The sequence below is a fragment of the Falco punctatus genome (genome assembly GCF_963210335.1).
Source record: "Falco punctatus genome assembly, chromosome: 4".
Taxonomy (NCBI): Eukaryota; Metazoa; Chordata; class Aves; order Falconiformes; family Falconidae; genus Falco; species Falco punctatus.
The window spans coordinates 42,101,357-42,116,875 of NC_137583.1; the positions used below are offsets into that span (position 1 = coordinate 42,101,357).

Below are 15,519 nucleotides of genomic sequence, written 5' to 3' on the forward strand. Positions count from 1 at the left end.
TGAAGGGGTTGCACACACAATACTTACTGTCCTTCCAGAAGCAGAGATTAGTTTACCTTTTTTACTGCCACCAAATTCTCTGCAGTTTACCAATTTCAAGCAAGGATGATAAGATGCTACCCGTACTGTCTTAAAGCCTGACAAGTGGACATGAAGCCATAAGAAGACACACAGAAGAGGGTCAAACCATGGGTGAAAATAGGAATGCCATGAAAAAAAAATGGCATCATCTTTCTCTCTTGAATGATCCTTTGTTGCCAAAAAAAATGTGTTGCTATTGAGCTAAAACCACGCTGCCATGAGCAACAACTCACAACATAACCCATGCAGAACATCAGTTCTACCTGAGCAAGACAGCACCTCTCAGTGGCAGGCAATACAGCACAGACCTTTCATCCGTAGAAAGGAACATGGGACTAGCAAAACACAGCGAGCAGAGACATTTCTCACATCACATGTGATAAACACAGGGAATACAAGCTGAAGCAGAAAATCTGCACTGACTCAAGTACAACTAAGCCACTGGAACAAGTCATAATGTAACAGAGAGCTGTGGCTGGAGCTCAGGGGAACAAGGAGAGTTTAGCACCTCTGGAAGAAGGGGCAGGCAGCTCTGGAGGACTATAAGGATGTCATGAGGTTATGCAGGGCAAAGATTAGAGAGGAGAAGCCCAGCTAGAACTCACACTGGCCACTGCTATAAAAAATAACAAAAACTGGTTTTACAAATAAATTAGAAACAAAAGGATGGCCAGGGATAATCTGCATCCTTTATTGGATGCAGCTGGGAACATTGTCACAAAGGATGAGGAAAAGGCTGAGGTACTTAACACTTTCTTTGCCTCAGTCTTTAGCAGTCAGACCAGTTACCCTCGGGGTGCTCAGCCCCCTGAGCTGGAAGACGGGGACGAGGAGCAGAACCAAGTCCCCACACCCACAGTCCAGGAGGAAACAACCGGTGACCTGCTGCTCCCCTTGGACAGGCACAAGTGTTCCCCAGGGCTCGGTGCTGGGGCCAGCCCTGGGTAACGTCTGTACCGACGGGCTGGGCGAGGGGATCGAGTGCCCCCTCGGTCAGGCTGCAGGTGACCCCCAGCTGGGGGGTGCTGGGGGGCAGGGGGCTCTGCGGGGGGGTCTGGGCAGGCCGGGCCGAGCGGCCGAGGCCACTGAGTGAGGTTCAACAGGGCTCAGTGCCGGGCCCTGCCCGTGGGTCACACCAGCCCCGGCAGCGCCGCAGGCTGGGGCAGGGGGCTGGGAAGGTGCCCGGTGGGAAAGGGCCTGGGGGGGCTGCTCAGCAGCCGGCTGGGCGTGAGCCCCCAGTGTGCCCAGGTGGCCAAGGCGGCCAGCAGCGCCCTGGCTTGTACCCGGAACAGCGCGGCCAGCAGGGCCGGGGCAGTGCCCGTCCCCCTGTGCTGGGCACTGGTGAGGCTGCACCTCGGACCCTGGGGTCAGTGTCGGGCCCCTCACGGCAGGAGGGACGCAGAGGGGCTGGAGCGTGTCCAGAGCCGGGCAGGGGGCTGGGGCAGGGGCTGGGGCACCAGTCTTGACGTTACAGCTGCCCACTCCACAGCTCTAGGCATTTCCTTTGATTCCTGCATGGAGGATGAACATGCACAGCAAGCAGTGAGCTCAGTCACCGCTTTGCAGGCATCAAATGAAACGGATGCCCTTCCCAGGAAGGGATCGCACGCTTGGCTGAAAGGGTTTTTTAATTAACAGGAACCTTACATGTTCTCTAAAAGCTCCTGTAAAACAGGATAAGATGCAGTTAGCGAAATAAACATCTGAAATCTGCAAAAGATTTCAGTAGGTATGGTTAATGCCAAGGGAAGTGGATTTACACCATCTCCTGAAGTACCAAAGAGGTGCCAGTACACAAATGTTGGGGTTTAAGCTCCTGAAAAACAGAGGTAAATTAGCTATCACTTGAATCTTCAAGTTCAAGTGAAGAAGTACAGCTTCAGTGCTAAAAAAAAAAAAAAGATTAGTGTTTTGTTGGGGTGAGTTAAACTGAACTATGAATATATACCAGTATAGGTTCTGGTAAAAAAGGGGTGTAGGTGTACTGAAAATCAAAGTGGTCCTGTTTTTCTAAGAAATTAAGAACAAACAAATCAGTACACACACAGAAACAGTTGCCTAACATATGACAAGTTGCAGTCAGGGAGAGGAAAAGTAAAGGGACCAGCCCAGACTGGAGGACACTCAGCTATCACCGAAAGCCACTGCACCCCTCAGCATTCGTTAGACAACTGTTCAGGGTACTGTCTACAGCCACTGGTCTGCCAAACCAAAACCCAAAAGAAACCCCACACCAAATACCAAAATCAAAAACCCAAACGTTTGCTGACCCAGATTTCTTATGCTTGGATCCTGAGGTTAATTACTCCTGTCCTTTCTACTAAAAAGATCACAGCAGCCCCAGAGCCAGCTCAGCTGTAAGCATTACGCAGAAAGGTATGCTTCCCCACATTAGAATGCACTTCTTAGAAGGCCGAGCATTATGCTGACAGCACCAGATCCTTTCTTGGTTTCTTTCCTTACCCAAACTAACACTACAAGAGACTAAAGCTTGTGATAAAACCCAATTCAACCCCAACACGGCTTCTCATCCCCTAGCTTGTCTTATTTCTTTCCTTGCTGTTGAGTTGACCTTACCTCATGAAGACAAGGCCTGTCCTTTGCACAGCTGTGCAAAAAGTTTGTGGCCACACAAATGGCTGAAATTTAATTTTCTGCTTTTGGCCTTTAAAACATTCTCCCACAGATCAGACATTCTTTTCTGTCCTACAGCTTTCTGATTACCAGTTATTCTTGGTGCCTACTGAACACGAGATTATTAACTCATTGTCCCCAGCGCACATGAAAAGCAAGAGGGCAAAGGTCTTAGTTTGCAGCCTGAGGAAACCTGTTTGTGAACAATGTTTCCAGCACAGTGTTTGCCCACCAAATGCTGCTTCTGGGACAGATGCAGACTTACTCCAGCATTGGTACCGCTATGTGTTGCTCAGAAGCAGGAACAAACAACATCCAGACTGTGCAGTACTTCTGGCAGTGTCAAGAAAGAACAATGAAATGGCACTTGAAAGGTGATGAGATGGTATGGCACTGGAGGCAGAGCCCTGCAGAAAGCTGCGGGAAGACCTTCCATCAGAAAGCAATTGCCGTAAGGGCTGGGAGGGAAATGAACTGGAAAAGATCAGAGAAAGTAAACAGAGATCTTGGAACAGATTCAGCCTACAACAGCCACTTTATATACAATATAAATTACCTGAATAATTTGATAGAGAAAGTTAAACATGGACTTTTTGATGTTATATATTGATTAAATATTTTTAGATCTGTATTTTTTACTTTTACTCTAACTATACAATAAAGGTTCATCTATTCAACGTTCATCTAGAGGTGGAGAGTTTCACTACTATTTAAGAGATTGGTATGCAAATTTTATTCAAAATAATGGATATCTACATATCCAGGAACTTTAAGACACTTCAATAAATCAAGCTAAAAATAGGAAATGTTTTCCTGATGTTAGTGTCAGTAGAGACACAATAGAGTGAGTTTTAGATTATCCAGCAACTCCCATTTCCCAGCTCAGAGCCAGTCTGCTATGGCGGAGAATTTTATCCTGCACTATTTTTAGGGAACTGGGAGGTTATTAGGAAATTACCTAAATAAGGAATGTTCTAGTTCTTCCTTCTCACAGCTGCTATCCATATTCCAGGGCTCTATTTAAACCTCTTGGGACAAAGACAAAGTTACATGGAAACATTTTTGAACAAGAGTTTTCAGTGAATTCAGAGCCTTGCTAGTCAACAAGCTGCCATGGATCACATCATATAGCCACATGGATCAATGGGCTGCATTATCTCATGGGCTTCTTAAAGCTCATTTCACAGCTCCACACACCTCCCAGGAAACCTGTATTTTCATTAAACAGCAGGACATGACAGAGTGGTGAACTGTTCTGAGTTACTAATCCCAAATGCCCTGCCATGCAGCCCCAGGGTAAGCTGACAGCTCCAGCATTCATCAGCAAAGCCAGCGATGACCTTATCAAGCCAGCTGGTAGGCAAAGCAGGAGCAGGGCTGCCTCACCCACCAGTCACATAACTGGGACAGAAAATGTAAAAGAGGTCCAGACTCTGAAGAATCCCAGCTGTTAATATCCAAGGTCTCTGGCACTGGATTGCCGTGGCCTTTGTGCCATTGCAGAGAGAACGTCCCAGGAGCTGCCCTGTCTAGGACAGAAGCTGCACTTTCCTCCCAGTACAGTGGATACCTCATGTTCTTGCCCAGTTCTCTACTGACATCTCTAGTCATCGGGGTTGAATCCACATTCAGGGGTAGTTATGGCTCTATCTACTTCCAGCAGCTAGTTCAACACTAGGTAGCACATCACACACCATGAGGAAGAAACTGGTGATGACAAGAGGAAGAACTCTCCAAGGATGCCTATGTTTACTCAGTCAGAGGTACAGAAAATGCCTGTTCCTGCAAGCATGGAACTTGGATCCTGTCACAATAATAGCTATTGTTTGCATCTGGAAACCAACTCCAGGGCAGTTATGTTCCGTGCTCACTAACCACAAAGGACTTCCATCCTCGGGTGGCCACAGCCGTCCTCAATGCCCACTTCCTGGCTTGCAGACAGAGCGTGAGTCGTGGCTTTGACCTAGTACAGTTTGTATCACTTAGGCGAAGATCCTGGGAAGGTTTTGCAACAGTAACGACCACAGCAAGCTGGCTCTCCTGCACACACTAGTGCAAGGTGAGTTTTCTGAGCCAACTGGGGGGGGGGGGTGGGGTGCGGGAACCCTTAGGAAAAGGTGCAAAAAAGCCAAACCCCTCTCAAGTAAAATCTGGTAATCTGCTGCCTCCCCTCCCCGTCCCAGATAATCTACTAATTTCAGATACTTCAACAGATGCAGCAAGGCACCAGAATGCACATCAGGAAGCTTGCAGCCCAAAGCAGGTAAGTCATTAAGTGCTTTAAGTACTTTGAAGGAAATCAGAAAGCTCAGATTTGGCTTCCCACAGCCCCACAGCAGTCGGTTGCAGCCAGCAGAAACTGTTTTGCTGCTAGTTCACAGAAAAGGCAGAGAGGCTGGAAAGGTTTGTTCTCTCAGCTCAAATTCAGCTCTCAGTTTGTTTATAATTATCAGTTAAATTTTCAGCCCATATTGTTATACTCCACCAGAAGAACAGCATCACAGAAGAGTCAGAAGAGATTTAATGCTTTGCATTAAACATAATGATCCAGTAGAAAATCAGAGGAAAGAAAGGAGCATGAAAAGATGATCTCTCCATGGACATGAAAAGCTCAAAGCCAGCTCCTCAATGCAGCAGGACAGCAGCAGATACCCAGCTGGGTCCCTTCCTGCAGGAAGATGCAGCTGATAGTACATCTCCAGCACAGCCAGTAACTGGCAGAACGGGCCCATATCTCCACTTGGGAGCTCACCAAGACACCATTTCTGGTCAGTACTCCTGAGTTACAGGCACTATAAACATAATCTCCTGAGATCACAACACAACACACAAGCAAAGCACAGCAAACTCAGGATCTCTCCAGAGACCCAGGAGTGCTGTGTGTCAGTGTCCCAGGGGAAGTAAAGCGTCAGTTCTCCAAAGCCATCACTAAGCATGGGGTCAGGAACCGCACCTGAAGGACAGCCTGAAGGCCTCTGCAATGCAGCATTTTCCCCTTCAGAGCCAAGTACTAGCAAACTGCAGAAAACCCACAAGCACTGCACGTGTTTTTTCTGTTCCATTAAATCAGCTGCTTTTGCAAAATAAAATCTCTAAAAAAACCAAGAGTGCAGTCATTCATTTGTCACTGCTCCCTGGTGAACTACCTCCTTGACTTGCCCTTGCAGGTACACAGGCTTCAGGCCAAATCCCAGTAAAACTCAAAAGCCCAGAGAGTAAACAAGTATCCATCATGTGCCCACTCCCAAATACACTGGGAAAGCAGAAGAGCGGGATTCTTATGTAGTGCTCTAAAGCACATCATTGAATCTGTGCTACAGACACCCCCACCCCACCGCCCCTGCCCCCCCTTGGTCATGCCCTCAGGCCCCTGACTGGGGAGCTGAGCTGATAGGAACCCACCTGTGCGGCCACCCCCAGCACAAGGCAGGGGACCTCTGCAGCCACCACTGCAGGGGTTCCCCATCTGCTCTCCAGAAACATGCCACCTCTACAGGAAGATGGCAAGAGAGTGAAACTGAAGCCACCAGAGCTGTTACATTTCAGTAACAACCAAAACGGCTCCTGTTTGTGAGAGTTGACAGAACACTACAGAACAACAGCGGGAGAGGTAAGACACCAGGGAGGAAACGGTTCTCAGCACTGACGCCACAATAACACCATCCGTTTGGTGAGAGTGGATCATGATACAGGCTGGCGGAAATGAAAGCATTAACAGTACATGTCACTATTAAAAGCATAATTACGGGCTTTTTAAAAGTTTCACTCCAGGCAAATGAATTTGCCTTTGCTTCCAGCTTTCCAGAGACATTATCTGGAATTACCATCTCCGCAACTCCTCCATCCCTGTGCTTGCCAGCTGGGGTTTGACACTCACTACTAGCAAGCACATTTTGTTTTCTGTTCTGGAGAAGGGCAAAGTATGAAACCAAGAAAAACAAAATGTCACCACACTCAACGAGCCGTAACATTTTCCTAGTACAATTGTTTATACCAACTTGAGAACTATTTTCAACAAACACAAGGAAGCAGGACCTGCTGCGTGTGCAGTGCAGAAAGCGGCAGTGAGCCTGTGACTGGCACCTTTGGCTAGTGGCAGGGCTGCGACGGCTTCCTCACTGCTTCAGGCCATGCATCTGCAGGCAGGAACGGTCGCTCAGGTTGGTGTGCACAAGCTGCCTCTAATCTGCCCGTCTCAGGCACCGCAGTGCTGCAGTTGTGATACACTGTTTCAATCCCAGATGCTCTACTCACAGACCGATCCAAGAAGGTGACACGAGCACTGCCGGGAAGCTGCCACCACCTGCAGTGGCTGTCACTAGAGCTGCCACCATGCCTCTACCTGCTACACAAGGACGGCTCAAAAGGAAAAGCTACCACCTACTAGTGTCAGCATTTGAAGATAACTCCAAGGCTGCCCTGGTTAACTGTACAGTTTTGTACATTTGTACCTAATCAGTTAAAAAGAAGAACTGGCTCCACACAAGTATTACCAAAATCCAAAACAAATTTTCTCCGCAGTCTTCAGGGCTACTCATTAAAACAGACAAAGGCACACAGATGAAAAAGACCTTTAAAACCTGTATTTCAAACTGACATTTTGTATACTGTGGATCTATCCACACTTGACAACTCCAGCTTCACAGTAACGCCACTTTGCTGCAAGTTCCACTCCCAAAACATGTCCACATGCACCTTAAACTATTGCAAAGATCATAGAATCATTGAATGGTGTCTGGGTTGAGAAGGATCTGCCCTGGGCAGGGACATCATACTGAAATACGTATTGAAATAGAAAATTTTGCGGATGCCAAGTGAAGAAGCTTTTGAATGCCACATGTATTTGACCTTATTTTTAGGCTAATGCTCATTTATGGAAATGGACATACCATGTAAGAGTTAGTACCTTACAAAAATAAAATGAAAGCTATAGGAAACAGACATTCCATTTTACAGAGGATGCTTTCACTGAAGTGTAACCCTACAGCTCCCCAAAGCTTAGGGAAGAAAAAGTTTAATTCCTCAAATTAAATTTTTATGTTTCAAATTATATTAATCTGCAAGACAGGCAGCTGGTCCCAATACTCAAAACCTTCATTAATCCTCACAGCTTAGTGGTGAACACAGAGGAAGTGTCTATCTTGCCAAATCCAGACTGGCGTACCATTTTATCCATGTTCCTGAAATCCTAGCTTTCAGGAAGAACTGATTCAGGAGAAACAATCCTCTTTCATTTTACAAGTAGATGCCTATACCACACTGAGACAGTGCACAGATTGATGTCTCTCTTGCATTCAGGTTTAACTGAGTAAAATAGATAGAAAAGAATTGCATGATTAACATAAGCAGTATCTCAAAACTCACACTACACAAACCAGAGTCATTGGAGATCCTTGAGCCACAGTGATGGCTACAGAATGCTGTTGCAATAAACAATTCCCATTACTAAAGAGTAAAGTTTCTAATTCACTGTGAAGTAAACTGAAATGAAAGGCATTATTAATTCACCTTTCCAGTGCTGCTTTGCATCAGAATTAAGACAGTGATACCATCACCCTCTAGCACTAAAAGCTGTTTCCAACAATTCAAATATGCTCAGAGTCATTAAAGAACACAATGTGCTAAAAACTTTGGTACTTTAATAATAGCGCTTTTGACTAACAGGTTGAGGCAGAAATATCAGCTATTTTTTAATTTAAGTTCTGAGATGGGACTGACATAAGAAACATTTAAAACAGTGTCCCAGTCCTGGTTCAACAGAAAAAAAAAAAAAAAACTTGCTGACATCAAAGGAGCAGAATCGAGCCTAGAGAAGTTCCATAAAGCACATCCTTCAGTCCTACAAAATTCAAATGAACTAACCTTGCTAAAAATGTTTCTGAAAAGAGCAAAGAAAACAGTCTTTGAACACATAAATGATAGGCTTAAAGATTAAAGGTGTCATTTACTTGGTGTGGAGATGGAAGAAGTGAAGGGCCATACTGAAAGCAAAGGAGATGTCAAACATCAGAAACAACTAAGACCCAGGTCTGTTGATTACAGGAAGAGATCGCCCAGGGAGGCAGTGGATCCCCAGCACTCAAATTGTTGAGTGGGTAGGGTAAAGCATCTGCCAGAAAGGCACAGGCACCTTCCAGCAGCAGATGAGATCGAGGAGGTCCCTCCAATCTTCTCATCTACAGTAAGCTTAAGAGATCTGCTGTAGCAGAGGAAGGCTGCAGCGTACTGCAGCATGGCATATGGAGACAGCTCCCAGCAGGCGAGCATTAGACTGAAATGAAGCAACTAGAAACGAAGAGAAGCAGCCTGGCCCAGCGGGCACGGCACCAAGTTGAGACCAGGGAAGCTGGAGGTTGTACCCGAGGGGGCCAGAGCCCGTCACCCCCTGCCCAGACAGTGGCTCTCCCCCTCTCATCCTTTATCTGCTTCAGCTTTCCCATGCAGGGGTGGCCTGAGGGCACGGCTGGGTGACAGCAGCAGAGAACTTGAGACACGTCAGCAAAATAAACATGCTGAAAATACCTCAAGAAGTGTGGCTGACCATGAACATCTACAACCTTGGTGACTTGTTCAATAGCGTTTTAGGATAGATTGAGTGGGTGGAAGAAAGGGGAGAGTGGCACGCCACATTCTGGGCACAATTACTCAAATATAGCTTGCCGACGGCTCACAGTCAAAGTTTTGAAAGCATACGGGATCAAAACACTAAATAGCACAGCCCATGGGATCAAAACGCCAACTAGCACAGCCCACGAGAGGGGACCCCTGTGAGAGGGGCCTCTCTCACAGACCACCAAACGTCACAGCAGACAACAAATTATTTTCATGGTGTCACACAGGATTTCAGCATAGGAGACACATGGGAGTCTTCAACAGCCAAACAGAAAAACATCACCACTGGAGTTTCTAAGAATTATAGCAGATTAGAAGAGCACTGAGGTGAGGAGCAGTTAGTGTACCAGAATCAAGTACTGCATTTTGGGCCCAGAGAGAAAGATGTGTTGGACCATAAGATAGGAACTGGGAACGCCTGAAAGATTAGTTCACATTTTGTATAGACAAACAGAAGGGCAGCCTCAATCAAAAGGTTATCTTTAGGGTTATAAAAGGGTTAATTTCTCATAACTGAAGAGAATTTTACCAAATTAATTGGAAGACAAAACATAGATAAAAACCCCAGGACTGAAAATAGGTAGTTCTTTAAAAAGAATTCATTATAAGGCTGAGAATTCATGTTTCTGTGAGAGGCCTGTTTTAACTAAAACCTTGCTGATCAGTAACTGTATAGGTCAGACTAGAGGTTCACAGTTCACAGTGACATTTTTAGATTGTGATACAAGAAACGTTATTTTTAAGTTATTCAGGAAATAAAGAGAAAGTGCATTTGTATCATATGAAAGAAAAAGAAGACATTAAATAACATGTCCTTGGGTTGAACACATACATCAGACCACTCAGCCCATTTGCACCCATGAGTCCTAAAAACCTTTGGCTTGCCAACACCCATCACACGGTAACATTTCAAAAAACTGGAAGGTGGCCAATGGGCTCCTTCATCAAGGACATGTGCTACATGCACAAGCAGGAAAGCTAGCAGAGGCAGCATGAGCAACTGTGGTAAGGCTTTTGTTGACTTGCCACTGGATAACCACTCCAAACAACAAATGAGGATTATACAGCTTCAACACTGTAAGCAATAGGTAGACTAAAAATTGGTGATAGATCTAAAAGAGGTCATCGGAAAACAATTGAGCAATCTTAGTACCTGCTCTCAGGGACCAGTTTCAGCCCAACGCTGGTTGACAATTCAATCCAAAACCAAATACAAAATTGTCTATAAAACCTTGTAGATTAGCCAAGCAGTCAAGGACAGATCAGTCACCGAGTATGATCTGGATCCCTTGGCAGTCAGGGCCTATCCAAGTAAGATGTGCAACCAAATATGAAGTCATACATCTAAGAACAAGGAATGCAAACACTGCTGTCAGGGATGCCAGACTGTATCCAAGACTGCACCAAACTCTGACGCTGCAAAGGATGCTAACTAAGGTCAGAGCAGATAAGCAACTCAGCAAAAGACTAGGGATGAAAGGGCTAATGAGATTATGGGATGTATAGAAAGAAAAACAGCAGAAGTCTGGACGAGATTTTATCTCCATATACTGAAAGTATGTGTACAGTGTATTGTTTTGAAACTAGACTTAAATTCTACAGCACACTCAGAAAAGAGACTGGAAAGACTGTGCTAGATGGGAGAAAAAGGAGAAAGAGGGACTTGAAAAGCTTGATCTGTTTAGTTTATCCAAAGGCAGATTCAGAGGTGTGTTCAAGGCAAAAAAGTGGAGATAGTAATGAACCCTTTAACAGAGAAAACTTTAGCTATAAACTGCTCAAAATTGAAGCTAGATAAATTCAAGGAAGTAATGAAGTATGACTTTTCTTAACAGTAGTTAACCTTTATTTTAATAACGGTACAAGCAATGCAAAGTAAAAGTAGTGAATTTTCAGTGCTATAAATCTTTAAATTAAAACTGAGTACTGCATAGATGATTGGCTTCAGGTAAATGCAAGTTTTTGGGTCTGGGTGAAACTGCACAGCTTATTCTAAGGGATTTGACAGGATTGTCTTCTAGTTTTTAACTAAACAGATTTATAGCAATACAGGAAAAGAACAGCATAATTATCACTGCCAGTAACATCTGCGTAACTCCTCTATGCTGAGGTAAGGGTGACAGATCATAAACAATACCTGCATCTGAAATGTCAAGAGCATTTAGTAATAAAAGCAAACCAAAGCTCCAGCCTTCCTCAACCACCCAAGTGACTTACTCAGAGATGTGCACAAAGATGTCGGGCCCCCCATCTGCTGGGGTAATGAAGCCATGGCCTTTTGAGCGACAGAAGCATTTACAGATGCCTTTGTAGATGGGACCCTCCGATGCCCTGACAGTTCTGCAAAAGAAAGCACAAAAAGAGCAGTTCACTGATGAGCATGGATGCACCAGCTTCCAGGTGTGTCAGCCAGAGCCCACTAAGCAAATGAGTACAACAGTCCAAATACTTAACCTCAGTGAGTATACTCCTCTGTAGCAGCTGCTTAATACTCAGTTTCATACACTGCACACGTTCTGCCTGTAGCCTTTTAAAGAGAGATAAGGATGATGAAGGTGTTTGCTAGCATTATATATCAGTTATTATTCATCAGTTGCCATCTTGAATCCATCTGCTGTACCTCGCTGCCAAATATTCTTTTAGACACTATGCTAAATGTAAGCATCTTATACTTTTCATGAGTTCAGGAGTACCAACGAACACCTAGGTGTTGTACGTGCTTTCACAAACTTAACAGAAAGTGTGTGCACATAGTATTGAGAGAACACAGCGCATAAAGACATGTATAAATGTGTACACATGTATGACATACACACACATGCCTTCTGTATACATGTCTGTCATCATCCTGCCAGACTGGGATCCAGTGAAGTCATTATTTCACCTGCAAGTGACTCCAGTAGGCTACGAAGCCTAACTGGTATGCATAACACCAAGACTCAAGGTTGATGTCCTCCCCCACTGTCATGGGACCTGTATTTTAACATGAGACAGATTTGAAGACAAACTTTTAGAATAACTTGCTGCCATCAAGAAAGACAACTTGAATGAACTATGACCCATCCTGAAAACTGCATAATTAAATCCTTTTCCCCATCAAATATGCTGAGTTGAATCTCCAGGGATCCAACTCACTCAAATACTTTCATTTATGAAGCCAACCATTTTGGCCATCTTAGGGGGTTTACACAGAGGAGTTACTAGATCAGGACCTTCTCATGCCACGACTATCCACGAGGTTGCTTCTGTGTTAGAAAAAGGGTTTTGTTGTGATTTGTCAAACTCAGTAAGTGATTGTGTTGCTATATGGTTACATGCATCATGGCAATTTTGACATCGCTTTCCCAAAAGTTTTCTGAAGGCTAAATAAAACAATTAAAAGATGTGGTAACAGCTCTGTTACATAAGTCAAACAAACACTAAAGAAATACAGTTGGAAGTGTTAAAGAAAAAGAAATCTCCAGCTCTATAAAGCTGACAACACATCTGACCCCACAAGTGCTTGCTACACAGAAAACCACTCACTGCCCTAAATAAGCCATTCAAGTTCAATTGCATCTTTCAAGGAGATGAAGCTCTGTGGGGGATAAGGCCCCACACTTGAAATGAACCAAAATCAAACAATCTCACTGAATAACAAACCACTGCCTGTCACATTCATCTTTTCTATACAACTGTGCAGCCAGAGCTCACCTAGATCTCTCCTTGTTTAAAGAGGACATTAAAAATAAATAACAAAAATTTAGAGCTATTTTGATTTTCAGGGCAAATGAATACAGCAAGATTCCTACACTAATTAATAATTAAAGAACTGTGAAGCCAAATAACAAATTCTTCAGTTTTGTAAGAACCAGATTAGGATTAACAGTTGAGAAGAATTACAAAGAGTTCATTATTAACACAGCACTGAGGCAAGCTAGCTTGGAATTGCTTTTCAAGGGCAACCCCAATTATCAAGTCAATTATGTTCCTTTTAGCAATCTACTTCCATTACAAAGTTTAGGGCATTTGAAGGCTTTTGGAACTGACAACGTCCAAGTTTTTCTTCTTCTGCTGCTGTTCTTTTTTCCCTCATTTTGAATACAGAAATTTTAATACGAAGCATTGTTGAGACTGATGCTATTTAAATCTGCATGGATAACTCTTGAAGAGCTGCTTCTTGCACAGCAAGAAGCAAAAGGAAAAAGCATGCCAACTAGATTAAGTAACATAAAATAGGCTAGCTGTGGGTTTAAAATCTTGCTTCCACAGTGTTCCACTCAGCACTGCCAGACCTCCCTCACACAGAAGTAATTGCAAGACTGTGACACAGAAGTGCACAGCCTCCCGTTATACCCTCACACCCTGATTCAAGGGCCACAGATTAACAAAGAAGCCCACATTGCCTTCTGCAGATTAGCACCCCACTGGGAGGCCCATCATAGGCACTGGGAATTTTTTGCAATGGCCAAACCTTGCAATACCATCTTCTGCTGCTGCTGTGCAGGGAAGTCCCCTTCAGACAGCAGGCTCCCGGGAGCCTGCCTGGCACCGCAGGGCCACAGGAAAGCTCAGGGAAAGCCAGCTTTGCTGTAGGATCACTACCTCAAACAACTACAAATAGCAACAAACCTCATGACATTTCACAGAAAACCTCATATAATCTCAGAGAATCAAAGAGATCAGGGTTCATACCTTGAAAACCAGTGTTTTACAGGTCTATTTGAGCAATCTTAAGATAGAGATGTGAAAGCTGAATAGGAAAAGGAAAAAAAAGCCCTCTGAAAAGTGACCAGGTCATGGACCATCCCTAAAATGTAACCTGGCTGATGGTAGCACATATGTCAGGAGTAAAAAACCCTAAAATATCCAGTAAAGTCTGGTCCAGTGTTTCAGGGGTGGTGAGAAGAGAGGTCATGCCAAAAAAGGAGGTGGAGCTGATGAAGAAACTCCAGCAGGAACTAGTCCCAAGAGCCACAACTGTGTCATAAGTGAAGCAAAGCTTTAGACAAGGAACTCTGTTTAGAAAAATCAAAGTGTATTTTCCCCTTCCTGCAAAACTCTGGTCTTAAAAGAGTGGAAAAGACTCTGAACACCCTTTGCACAAAAAAAGCATTGAAAAACTACAGGATATTTGACTAAGAATCTAGTGGTATCAGAATGTATTGGAGAAGAGATAACAGTAAAATACCAAAGTATCTTCCAGATACAACCCTCCTCCCCCAACTCCCTTCCCCTTGGCAGGGGGGCGATCATTCTGCCCAAAGACAATAGTTTGGTTGTGTCTATGAAACACGGGTTAACCAGTACTCACGCTGAAAATGTCCTGGTCCGTCGGGTGGGTAGCGGACTGGGGATGAGGTATCCTCTCATGGGTGACGGGGAGCGATCTCTCACCCTGCGGTTTTCAGGCAGATGGAGAGAACTGGGTGAGGGTGGAGAGGTGGGGGACTGCTGCGAGGCAGATGAAGTGGGCTCAGAAGACATTCCTGATACCTGAGAAAAGCCTAGAGAGAGGAAGAGATCTGACTTAGCCCAAAATGGGAATTGTCATAGAAGTCACAAATTCTTCAGCTGATGATTTTGTAAGAATATGACTCACTTTCTGCAGACATACACACGGACACAGTTGCACCAATAACTCCTGCTCTGTGTCAAGCTGTTTTTTTTAAGTTTACTTACTGTTAAATCTCACAGCTTTTGTAAGCTGTACTAGGATGCTCCACTGAAAAGAGATTACTCTAACACTAACACTTACTTATTTGCTTACTCCTGCCTCACTCGCAGGCAACGGCTCCTGAAGCAGAGCTCAGCCCCAACACTTGGTATCAGCGTGCCCCACACAGCTCCCAGACAGATGGGGTTTGAACACCCGCAGTGCAGAGGAGCCTCCTGTATCTGCACACAAACACACATTACAAGAAAGAAACACTAGAAGGAGAAATGCTGAAGTAAAGGCTGCACCTCCACTACTGGAGGTTAGTCTGGCAATACAATCACCCATGCTAACTCCATTGCTGCTGCTCAGATATTAGTGCAGATAATTAGACATTCTGTCAGAGCTCAGCTTGACTGCAAGAAGAAAATCATACGAGTGCTCCTTAATTCACTTCGGACTGAGGCAGGCAGTTAATTTACTCTGCCGAGGACAGGAACACGGACAAAGCCGAGAGGCAGTAGCTGACTGCAGGGAAGTAACTCTTCCAGCCTGTA

The 15,519-nt window shown here is 44.6% G+C and overlaps 1 protein-coding gene across 3 annotated transcripts in view; it reads right to left on the reverse strand.

The window, feature by feature from the left end:
* CARHSP1 (calcium regulated heat stable protein 1) overlaps positions 1-15,519 on the reverse strand; it is a 45,534-nt gene that overhangs the window by 3,171 nt on the left and 26,844 nt on the right. For all 3 annotated transcript variants that reach the window (XM_080384586.1, XM_080384585.1, XM_080384587.1), the window contains 2 exons: positions 14,621-14,813; positions 11,545-11,667 (listed from right to left, as the gene is read on the reverse strand). In XM_080384586.1, coding sequence (XP_080240712.1) covers positions 11,545-11,667; positions 14,621-14,813 — 316 coding nt within the window. The remainder of the gene's footprint in view (positions 1-11,544; positions 11,668-14,620; positions 14,814-15,519) is intronic.